Source organism: Halyomorpha halys, unplaced genomic scaffold (assembly GCF_000696795.3).
Source record: "Halyomorpha halys isolate HHAL.00 unplaced genomic scaffold, Hhal_1.1 Scaffold1157.1, whole genome shotgun sequence".
Taxonomy (NCBI): domain Eukaryota; kingdom Metazoa; phylum Arthropoda; class Insecta; order Hemiptera; family Pentatomidae; genus Halyomorpha; species Halyomorpha halys.
The window spans coordinates 402216-414995 of record NW_027108759.1 but is presented as its reverse complement, the minus strand read 5'-3'; the positions used below and the strand labels follow the sequence as shown (position 1 = coordinate 414995).

Below are 12780 nucleotides of genomic sequence, written 5' to 3'. Positions count from 1 at the left end.
GGTAAAATGATTTGAGTTAGCTTCTGATAAAGTTGACAACAAATATATCTTTACTATATAGAGTTTTGAGACTAACATGTAATTAAAAAATCTTCATTTTTCTAAATTCCTTTAACTTTTATATCAATATAAAGCATTATATTTAGCAATAATGACAACTTTATATATTATTAAAATGAAAATTTCACCTCTTTATATTACCATGTCATATATTATTTGTATATACAATGATAAAGTAGAGAAATAATTATTCTATTGTTTCTAATTCAATATTTACATAACGGCTTGTTTAAGCATTTCCTATTTATTATGTTACATAACTACTATAGAAGTTTTAAACAGCTCATTTTCTGAAACAAACATTATTAATACTTAATTTTCTTTTTTCAGCGCTTGGCACAAACAAGTGAAAGAATAGTCAACTTCAAGGCTAAACTGATTACATCTATTATCTAAACAAAGACAGGCTCCATGTCTCTCCTTCCTTTTGTTGTGGCCTATATTTTCACACCAACTTTGAATGTATGATAAAAAAATCTATACAAAATATTTTTATAAGTAAATTATTATGGTTTTCATTCAACATTTATACTCTCAAATGATTATATTTTATTTTTAATGTGGTTTATTTGAAATAATCTATTTATTTATTAATTCAAATCATAACATAAATACGTCACATCTCAAAAAACCTCATTGCTCGGAAATCACTGTTTATAATGATTTATTATTATTAATTTTTTTTTTATTTAATCCATAAACAAAATATTTTAAATCAATTTTGTTGTCAATCCCTGGTAATAATTGATAGTAGCAATGCACACTTAACATTTTATTTTAAATTTTTTAAAATGTTTAATGTAAAACATTTTATATTACAAGCATATAAAAGTCTACTGAAACATTAGTAAATTTATGTTGACTAATAAAGTGATTTCTGAACAAAGTGATGTGAAAATAAGTCGTATGTTGAAATATGAGTTATTTATACAAAAAAAAGTTTTATCAAAATAAATATTTTTTAACATTATTATTGCTTTGAGTAATAATAGCTGGATAATGTATCTACATGTAAATATAAATATAAAATCACAAACAAAATATATTTTTTATGAAACCAATTTTGTAAATAATTCATTATTGATATTTTTTGAGTTGTCGTATTTTGTCTACACTTTATTGTAATATATTCAATATTACAAAATATCTTACTACTTTTGATAGAAATAAATGTATGAAAGCAAGCTAATTTTGGTAAAAAGAGAAACTTTGTTTAAAAATGTGAGTATTTTCCTCATAGAACATTTTAAAACTGTCCATTTACAGGCCAAGAATGTTTACTGTACTGTCTAGGAATAATTATATAAATAAATGCTCATATATAAGTCATTAGCTAAAACATTATTTAAGACTAGCTTAAGTATATGGGTTAATATTTTTTTATAAATTTAATCATAAAATTTGAAAAAAAAATGCTCTCTTTAATTTATATGTTAAAAGCATTATTGTAATTTATTGTAAAAATATTATATAATTGATTTCAAATTCAATGATTAAGTTTATTCAATGAAAACTGAAACTGTTGGTTCATTGAATTATTTATTAAATCATTTGGTCATATAAAAATCATATCCTCAGATACACATATTTGTGTATGTATGTATAATAGCATCTATATTTCTTATAGCTCTGTTGATGTTAAATAAATAAATGGTTTGTACATATGTAAGTAGTAAGGTTCCTTTAGGATTGTAAAAGTTTCCAAATATACATTTGTCATTTGACACAATTAATAAATACTTTCAGGTCCCTTCATCCTTTTTCCCTAAATTTAAGTTTCCGTGCCATATGGAAAGAATATATACATTGCAACAAAAAACATCTTAAATTGTAAAGAATTGCCAATTCTTTCAAATTAAATTTTGTTAAAAATTAATGAAAAAGTTTATATTTAAGATGCTGATCAATAAAGAATAAGGAATTTATTTATTGTTACTTCAATAATTTTTGGAACAAATTATAGGATTTTGAATTAAACATACTACTAACTCAAAACAAGGTACTGTAATTTTCATTAATTTCATTCACCATATTAATTCCCTTATAAAGGAGATTAGGCATGTTAGAATTAACTTAAAAGGTTGTTAACAAATCCATAATCACTGGAGTAGAGCATTTTTCAAAGGAGATTTTAAGAAAAAACAGTTTCTAAAATCAAAATGAGAACTATCATTAACATTCAAAGTTAACTAGAGTATTTTCCCAAATTTGAAAGACCTCAAATTCCCAAGTTTGAGCTGACAAATGTTTAGCTGCAGAAAGCTAGATACTTTTGTGAGAATTAAATTACAAACAATGAAGGTTAAAACAGGTGCATGTTCAGACTCCAAAAAAAACTTAGTTATTTGTAAAGTTCATATATTTCATGTAATAAAACTATTGCTTGAATCATATTTTTAAAACATTTTTGGAATAAAAAATTCTTCATAATACAACATTAACTTATGTGAACTTGGTAAAATAGCATAAGTATTATGCACCATGTTCTAAGAAGTCCAAGAAGGAACCAGAACCTTTCTACTCGACTATCCTATAGCCAAGTAGAAGCTGATGTGGGTCATTTTTGTTGTGATTTCATTTGTCCAAGTTCTTAGTCAGCTATTAGCTATAGTCTAGCGTAAGACTTTAGAGAGGAGGTCTTTACCTGTTCCTATTGGTTATACTCAAGTACTAAAAATAAGGCCAAAAGTTAAATTCGGTAGTGAAAAAGTAATTACAAGGTTCATAAAACTGTTATTAAGGAAGAAATAGTTTGTACAAGACCCAGATTTTAATCCAATGTTATATTTCATTTACATTTTTAAAACAGCTGATTAAATACCTAATAATATTCTTTATTTATTCTGGGACTAGTTCCTTAAGAATAATATTACAAACATCGACAAGAGTTATCAGTGCCTTAGAGTATATTACAAAATTTAAAAAATAAAAAGGAACTTATAGAACATTATAAAATATAACTTAAACAATAAATTGGAAAAAGAAAAAAATTAAACAACATTTAACAGAATAAGAGAAATAAATAAAGAAAAGAAAACAGATAACACAAAACTATATGTCATCTCATAAATCATAAGGTGACTGAATCATAGTCAATATAAATGAAAAAGAATTTAACACAAATTGACAAAAATACAAATTAGTGCACTCAAGTGCTATTAGACAAATTTTACTTTGTATAAATACATCCTTGTATGATTTTTGTAAACTAAAAATAAAATAAATAAAAATTAAAATGACATTCATGTTCATTTTCACTGACAATGAAAAAAAAAAAAATAGAAAATAACGATACTTTCCAAAATTAAGTTCTTATAATACAATAGGAATAGGTCTGGGCTGATTTAATCCTATAATATATTTGAACAGGTATTACTTAGGAAATGATGAAGCTATTTTGCAACAGAAAAAGAAGTCCTTTAAAACAAACAATTATTAATATAACATAATTTACACAACAATAAAGAAAAATAAATTTTTTATTCGACAGAACTACAAATTTGTAATAAGAACACCTTTTTAAATTTTAATCAAACATTTGTAATAAAAATTAAAACAATTTTAATTTAATTTTTATGTTTATATTGCTTTGTATAAAGTAAAAAAAATCTATACACTTACCTGCATAGATATTACATTTTTTTTTTTAACAGCTTAAGTATTGATGCTCAGAGGCAGCCTCTTGTTAATTGATAGGCACTAATAAAAACATACGGCTGGTGACCACTAGTATGGATAGATGGTTTTACTGCATATCATTGTTTATTGAGGCTAAATGTTGATGTAATTTGTGTAGTATTTTTATAACTATATTTTAAGGAAGAGTTGTCTCAGCATTATTGCAGAGCATGGCCGAATAATAATAATAGATAACAGTTGCGTTACAATGTCTAGACCCACATATACAGATGCATTTTTCACATACACACTCAACTCCAAAAATTATATAATTTATGTTAATTCATACTGTACATTATTTCAGTTTATATAGCCTTTATGTATATAGATTAATTTTAAAAGCTATCTTTTTAAGTGCATAAATGTCTGCTATAAAAAATTGTCCACCAGGTAAGAAAATCGAAGATAGGGTTTAACAGCTCAATTCAAACAAACAGATAAGAGGCTGTGAGAAAAAATGTTTTAGCTTCTCTTTCCATTAATTTCTATCAAATCATTAAAATACGTTTTAAAAAGTCTTTTATTTTCAGCTTCTACACACCTACATAACCAGTATAAGAATTCTTACATAACATTAAAAGAGGTATTATGCTTAAACAGCAAAGATAAGTTTCATATTTACAACTAAACTCTTATAGTTTGTTCATTAGGCCATAGAATATGGTAAAGAACTAATATCTTTCCATAGCTTTCATTGCTATGACTTGTCAAGTTAAGCAGCTATAAGCAGATGGATAGGAACTGGAAAGGCAAAATAGAACATAAGCCAACACAGCTAAATCAGACCAAGAAAATAATAATGGGATTGTGAAATACTTTGATTGACAAATAAATTCTACAAAGCTTTCATAATGTAATAACGTGAGGTCTGAAAATATAAAAACATTATAAGTTTTATGAATAAAAGTAATTCTTTAAACAAGTTATTACATTAAAAATAAAACTTACTTATCTAAATATCAACTATGAGGTCTTTAGTAAGCTGTATTAAAAACCAAAATAACAATTAAGAAATTACAAAAATGGGCATCTCAAGTAAGGCTATATACATAAATAGAATTGACTGTGATATTATTTTATACTAAGTAATATAAACAAAATTTGAACCACGGAATATGACCTATAAATCTTGATTTTTCTACAATTAAATACTACTTAATGTGCTTAGAAAAATATATATAAAAAAAAAAACTGTAAGTGCAGCTTATGTACTGGTAATACATCTATATTCACAAAAACCAGTCATATGTACAAAATAAATATAATAAATTACTTTAAAATACAAAGAAGACATATACAGTAAGTATTACATATTTATAAGTCTTGTACACATATTTTGTTTTTTCGAATCATTATAAAATTCATATCGATTTACAATATCAACTATCATTGGTTTCTATTGTATACATACCCACTAAAATTGAATTTCTAAGCATATTTAACAAAAAAAAATAATCCTAAAAATGCTATACGAGTGATTAAAAAGAATCATGATTTTTCTTATATTTTGTTTTTTACAAAAAATAATTTTTCATATAGCATAAAACAAATTTTATCTTACAGCAGTAAAATAATGATATTGGTTCAGGTTTAGGTTAAGCCAAATAAATTTTAAATGGACATCTACTACTTCAGTAATAATAAATATTAGCTCTAAATTAAACCTGTAATAATTATAATTAATTATTTTATAATAAACCTTATGTATAAAGCTAATAAATAAGTTTCATCGTTGATACATTTATTTCTGACTCCAAACCATCAGTTACAAAGTGGCTCTATTAATTAATTATTTTAAGATAAATTTAATTATTCAAAGAAATAATATTTTTTACAATTCACGACTAGAATTAATGCAGTCAAAGATAATATTTATAAAACTATGTATATCGTTGTTATATGCATTCTTCAACAGCTGCAAACATCTGAGACAATTGAACAGCCCGTAGTATAGAAAAACAAATGTCTTAAAACCTAATCCAACTTCAAATTGAAAAAAAAACGATACTCAACTGTCCCAAATGAATATAGGAAAAATACCAAAAAAAAAAAAAAAGTCGCATATCACATATTTTCCAATTGAAAAAATATTTAAAAAAGCAATTTATCGGAAGATCGTTGATTGTCTGTGTGTAGCATATAAAAGGATTATATGAATGCCCGGGTGAGGTCAAAAGAACATAAATAATAATAAAATTATTTATTATGTGCCAATGTTTCACCCCACTTTGCAGGGCTTAATTAGAGCTAATGTAACAAAGTAACAGAATAAATATCTAACCTATTTCCAAATATGATTGAAAATTTAAATAACAATGAACAAAGTAAATTTAAAAAAATAAAATTAAGATGTACAGTGAAAAGTATAAATAAAAAAGAACTACAAAAAGGGACTATACAATTAATGAAAACAGAAATAAAAAAGAAATATAAAAAAATACAGAACACTCTAAAAGACGAAAAATAAGAATAAAATTATTTATTATTTCTGTTATCATTAATTGTCTAATAATTTTTTTTTTATTCTTGTTTATTTAAACTTTTTATTGTACATCTAAATTTTATTTTTATTTAATTTAATTTGTTCACTTTTATATAAACTCTCACAAAATCATATTTAGGCATAGCTTAGTTTACTTTTATTTCATGTTATGTATTCTTTAACTTTGTAACATCATTTTAGTTATTTATATCTTTTTTATCCCTGCGAAATGTTGGCTCATAATAAATATTTTTATTACAATCTGAGTTATTTTAGCCACACTCAGACCATTTTCCTTTTATATATTTATTTATGTTAGACTGTTCAAAACATTTTGAAGATGAATATTAACATTTTCATCCTTTTTGAAACCCCCTTTGTCTCAAAATAATAAATTAAAAAATATCTAAGATACTAATGATGATTCTACAACAAATAAATAGTACAAAATACACATCATTATCAATACAGAGCAGTCTCAACAAACCAAACTAATTGTAACAGGAACATGTTCAGATTACAAAGGATACTTGGGGAAAGCTATATACAATAAAATATAACAGACATATAACTTTAACAAATGGAGATATATATATAAACTCATTTTAAAATGGAATTAGTTCACAAACCAATTTGGTTTTTTTCTCGTTTGTTTTAGTTTATTTTAACTTATGGAGGTACATCCTCATTACCTCTCCTCTTAAAAATCATAAGATGAATATAATGATTGAAATGAGAGACTGCATCTTCATACTTCACCATCAACAAATCATGGACAATACTGTTCACAAGAACATAAAATTAATACAGTAAAATATTTTAGCAGACGATTCGTTCTATTTGTATAAAAGAAAAAGAGGGATTTTCAGAATCATTAGAAGTGTGTGTGCATTCATGAAAATGAACAAAGAAAATTTGACAAGGTAGTCAGGCATCTTTCATTTGAAATTTGGCTCTCTGCATTTATTTTTACCCTCCCTGAAAAAAGCTTTACATCAAACAACTCTTTTTTTGGATAGTTCAGATCATCAGAGGGTTTAGGCTTGAAAGTTTGGATTACTAAGATTGCACTATACTAAAGATAAATGTACTTTGAAGAGATCAATAATTTTCACTCTAATTCATTTTTTATTTTATTCATATTACCTTCTAAGCAGGAGGAAAGTAAAGTATAAAGGTTTTATTAAATCATCACTGCTCATAAATCTTTTGGAACTCAAGTACTAAAAACATTATTTGGATGATGAAGAAATTCTTATAAAATTAATAGTGTATGCATTAAATTTAAAAAATTTAATATATTCATGTAATTTCTCCAACAAAGTTGAGATATCATCATATTTATCCTCAATAGAATTCTGATCTTTGGCCTTACGGTTCAACACACTAACCAGGAAATGATCCCACATTTGGGCCTAAGACATTAAGTCCTAGACTTGAAAAAAACTTTTATAAGGGAATCTAGAGCACAAAATATTGAACACATTTTCCAAATTATCCACCAACACCCACATGAAAAAATCTGGAAGTTTTCTAGAGCAATATACATTGTATGTTTAATCTCTGGTTCTGATGAAGGTAGAAAAAATGAGTTCAGTAGCGAAATGTCCCTATCTTCCAACGGACAAAAATAGGCCAAGCCTATTCAGAAATATTTCTGAGTGTGATCATAACTGGTGAGGAAATGTGGGAATAAAGCCATACAATAGACGTCTTACAATGGTAAGAATCTACCTTTCAGCATTGAACAATTTCCTGCCCTAACAAAATGTTAATTGATTTATATGAAAATTTTAGAATCTTGTAAGCAAGGAATTCAAGGGTCACCTAGGTAACCTTGCAACTTTACGGGTGCCTGTTCGATTTCAGCCTGGGCGTTATTCCGTGGCACTCGTGCAGAGTGAAAACTTGACCCTCCCAATCTGGTAAGAATAAGTTGATTACCAATAGGATAAACCCTTCTCTTCCCTAACCATATGTCAGAAATGACCAGCAAGGGGATAAAAAAATAAACATATGGAAACAATAATAACAACGAAATGAGTCTATTGTCAACAAATTAACCATCCACAGCCATGGTTCTTATCCAGTTAACACTTTAGAATCTATTTCTTGCAAAAAAGATACTAGTTGTCATCCAGTCAGTAGTATCCGGACGTAGAAGCCTCTAACTTTCAATGAAGCTTTCACTATTCTCTCACTGAGTTAGACAGGTAGTTTCTACAGAAAATTTAGAAACTTTTCTTGCCTACTAGAAATTCTATTGAACTCTCCACTTCTTTTTAAGAAACACTGGTTTAAAAAAAAAAAAATATCACTTATTAAAAAAGAAAAAAAAACTCCAATAGTGATTATATTTACAGTTTTGTTTCACTAAGACGATGCAAGACCTCAAACAGTTAAAAAAATCAATAGTTTTCATTTGGAAATAATGAAGCAGGCACTCACCTGGTTCCCAAATTCAAACTTTTCACATTACTGTTTTTGAAGATTCTATGAACTATTCATTATGAAAACAAAAAGACAAAAGAAGAAAAATAAAACATGTTTACTTTTAGTAAAAAAAGTAAAACTATTTTTACTACTGGTAATAAACCATTTTTTTCAATCCAAAAATAAAAGATTAAACAAACAAAGGACTAGACGGGAAATTGTTGAAAACTATTAGAAACAAACCCGATTAAAATCATTTAAAATCAATATTAGTGCAGATAATTGTGCAATTGCTGAAAATGATACTATAACTAAAAGCATAATTGATTTTAAAATGATAGTTTTATGTTAATGCTTTGGTTTAATTGGTGTTAAGTCAAACCAAAAATTATGGAACAGTAATTTCTTTAAAATTATACAAAAAAATATCCCTAGAATACTAAGATCTATAAATGCTAAAAACAATTCATCAGAGGAAGAAAATAGATTGGCTTCATAAATACAGAAGTTCATGAAACTCAATTCACAATTTAGACAGAGATGATATTTTAGTTATACTGTAATTTTAAATTATTTTGCACAAAAGGTGAAAAAAGAAATAAAATATGTTAGAAAACAAAAACCTATTTATTCATATTCACTTCTACTTGTGATCTTTATTTGTAAAATGCTGAATTCCTATAAAATGTAATTATCTTATGCTGAATAGCTGAATTCCTACATACCTGTTATGTAGTTGTTATTTCTTCAGCTAACATAATACAAATCCCGATGGTAAGGATACATAATTACTTGGCACTAGCAAAGTTTGGCTAAGCAAATCTTCAAAATCCATTTCATCTTATTAATGACTTACATTAACTGTACAGCACATATCAAACCTTGACCAATATCATTAAATAAAAATGTATTTTTTAAATCACTAATATAAGGTTCTATAAGATTAAAGCTAGTTTACATATGAAATATTATTATAATCCAAAAATATAAATCCTTTAAAGTCAAATAAACATTCAACCATTATCTACAATTATATGGAAAATTCAAGTAAATGTCTCAATCTTAACTCCTACTAAGCAAATGATTTACTTTGTGCAGTATCAAACTTCAAAAATAGGCTGTACTGATATGAAGAAATATCATTTATAACAAATGGAAAATGAAAGAGAGCAAGAAATAAGTAACACTACAAGATACACTATACAAACTGGTAACCATGAGGAGTAATTCCAGGTGCACTATGATAAGTTGTCATCCAGTCAGTAGTATCTGGTCGTAGAAGCCCCAAGCACCGAATGTTGAAGAAATCCACACAATTTTGTAGAGGTCCTCGTGAAAATGGTGACTTTCCAGACGAAAAATGACCATAGCGACCAGCATTCATTCGTTCATTTGTTGTCATGCCAAGAATGCTAATCTGTAGAAAAATATTAATCATTACACCCAAATATTAAATATCCAATATACTGACATACCTTTTATAAATTTCATTATCTGAGGAGAGTTAATTGAGATTTCACCAAGAGGGGGAAGTGTTTTAAATTTGTATTTGTTATATGCTGGTTTCTTTCCATAAATTAATACATTTTTTTGCTGTCATTGATCTATAGATGAAATATATAATGAGCAGTACAATCATGAAAAATTTCGAATCTGGGTTTTCAACGGAAATACACGTTTTGAGGCCACTTGAGATCAAATAAACAAGTTTCGCAAAATGGAGTATGTGCATGTTTTTATTTTCATATGGAATATATAGTAAGGGAAAGTATTGCAATTGGGTAAAATTTCCAATTGGAGTTTTTGACAGAAGTATATGTTTTGAAATCTCCATGAGTCCATAAAACCTAGTTTCCCAAAATGGTATCTGTGAACAGCCTAGCTCAAAAAATGAATAGTTGTAGAAAACTAACATTATATATTTAAAGCAGATAGATGCCTGGGATGTGACAACAACTTTTTTGATAAAATTAACTGACTGGAAGTGTCACTTTATATAATAGATTTTCAATGATGAACTTGGTCTTATCCTCATTGAAATAGACAGGGCTTAAATGCATACTTTTCAAAAAATCTTTCCACTAAAGTATCTTTAATTCTATTTATTTAAAAAAAAAAAAAACAGTTTTCATTGTAAGCAATATTAAGTCATGGATAAATAAAAATATTGAAGAATTTTATGAATAACTAAATGAGGAAAAAGTTAAAATAGAAGCATCCAATTCAGATGGGTAGAGCTGAGACCACTTCATCTTTCCTGTTTGCATTGCAGCTTTGTTATCTTTGTCAAACTGTAATATTTTTGGTAGGATCAAAACTTATATTCTTTATTCTCAAACCGAGAAACACTAAAATTCAAATTTTTTGCCAGTGGGTCCTACAGCTTCACTTAAAATAAGTCAGGTTTATAAAGTCTCTGGGGCAAAGGATCAGTTTGACAGTGTTTCCGGGAAGGAAGAGATAAAGAATCTAAACTCTTTTTTGGATCAGGGTGGTATAGGAATTCACGACATCATCTAGGTCTTGAGTTTTTAGGTAATTTTGTTGAAATTATTCAATTCTATTCATTATGAAATTAATCGTTCTCAAATTGTTAATTTTAGAAAATTAACTATCTGCCATTGTTAGTAGTAATACAAAATGTATAAATATAAAATATGAATGAATTTGATAAGTAACTAAAGGGGAAAATAAAAAGTAGCCATGGCAATAGTCAAAATTAATTTTCAACCACCCAGATATGAATTCAAAGGAAGTACTGCCATGCTAAATAATAAATAACTAGCTGTTCTGAAAAGTACAAGGACTAATTTATTCTCAAAATTTTATCCAGTTTTTATAATCTATTGTGAAGGTGAAGTATTTAAATTCATTTTCAAGAATTTCATTTGAACTATATATTAAAATTATATAGTTGAGAAACTTGGCCCTCACCTCAAAAAGCATCCTAGATAGTAGACTACAGAAAGTAGAATAAAAACTTCTCCACATAATCTATGGAGCTAGATTTCAAGTTTAATACATGGAAAAGGAGAAATAAGAAATTCAGCTCAAAGTTGTCTCTAAACAGCAATGAATACAACTATAGTTAGTAAGAACTAACAAAAACAAAAAATTCATTTTATTTTTAATTACCTGATAAGCTTGGCATGCAAGCAGCATTGACACCCATAATGTATGAAGAAGAGCATTCAATGCTATCCAAAAGACCCATGAGTCACAAATAGCAATAGCCCATAATTCTGAAATAAAAATATATTAGTAACACATTTTTCAACTTATAAAATAATCACCTGAACACTTAAAAATGAAACTACACCAGTTTAACTAAATATTAACTGCCAGTATCAATTTTAAAGTACAATACACCTTGAAGAGTAATGAAATGTTTATTACATAGTTATATTATCAGCTAAGTCACAAATTCACATGAATTTTAGTTTCACTTCAACAGAGAAAAACCAGAACTTAAATTAACTGGACAATATGAAAATAAGAACTGAGCTAGATTGGCATGTGATGGTGTTTCCTAAACCAAATAAAACCTGTGTACTAACAGTAAGTTCTAGTTCATTTCTACTCTCATTTCAACATCCACCACAATTTGATATTTTCAATAATGTTATAAATAACTTCTTACATTGAAAGAATTTTTAAGATCAAATAAATAATTATACCATATATTCTCTTCAAGTTTTCAAAATAATCACTAAGATGGAATGCTGTCTTAAATTTTCTATCCTAAATTAGGAATTATTAATGGAATGGGATATGTTTTATGACATTTTCTCACAGAAAATCAAATCAAATATATCAGTAATGTGTTCCAATCCAGTGAACAGTAAAATTCCAGAGGACCTGCTAGCTGAGCATGTTGGACCATGGAATCCAGAGCGCTTGTTTCAGAAAGTTGTGGGTTCGAATTCCACCTAGATGATTCAGAATTTGTTTCGCAAAGGTCTTGAGAAATGAATCCTAACACTATGCGGCCTTATGGAAGACTTAACAAAAAAAAAAAGGTTAAATAATCAAAAATCAGAAAAAATTGTTTGCTGTTTTCAGTCAAATGGTGCAAAAAATCACACAAAAATTAAAATATATATATAAAAATTGTTTGAGAATATATA

At 26.9% G+C, this 12780-nt stretch overlaps 2 protein-coding genes across 5 annotated transcripts in view; one reads left to right on the top strand and one right to left on the bottom strand.

The window, feature by feature from the left end:
- The window catches only part of LOC106688584 (uncharacterized), a 105811-nt gene extending 104022 nt beyond the window's left edge, over positions 1 to 1789 (top strand). For all 4 annotated transcript variants that reach the window (XM_067047060.1, XM_067047063.1, XM_067047062.1 and 1 more), the window contains one exon: positions 391 to 1789. In XM_067047060.1, the coding sequence (XP_066903161.1) occupies positions 391 to 456 (66 nt within the window). In that variant the 3' untranslated portion in view covers positions 457 to 1789. The remainder of the gene's footprint in view (positions 1 to 390) is intronic.
- Positions 1790 to 4240: 2451 nt separating this feature from the next.
- Positions 4241 to 12780, bottom strand: part of Hip14 (palmitoyltransferase Hip14) — a 22839-nt gene continuing 14299 nt past the window's right edge. The window contains exons 11-12 of the mRNA XM_014433108.2: positions 11789 to 11895; positions 4241 to 10070 (exon numbers count right to left, since the gene is read on the bottom strand). Of these exons, the coding sequence (XP_014288594.1) occupies positions 9852 to 10070; positions 11789 to 11895 (326 nt within the window). The 3' untranslated portion in view covers positions 4241 to 9851. The remainder of the gene's footprint in view (positions 10071 to 11788; positions 11896 to 12780) is intronic.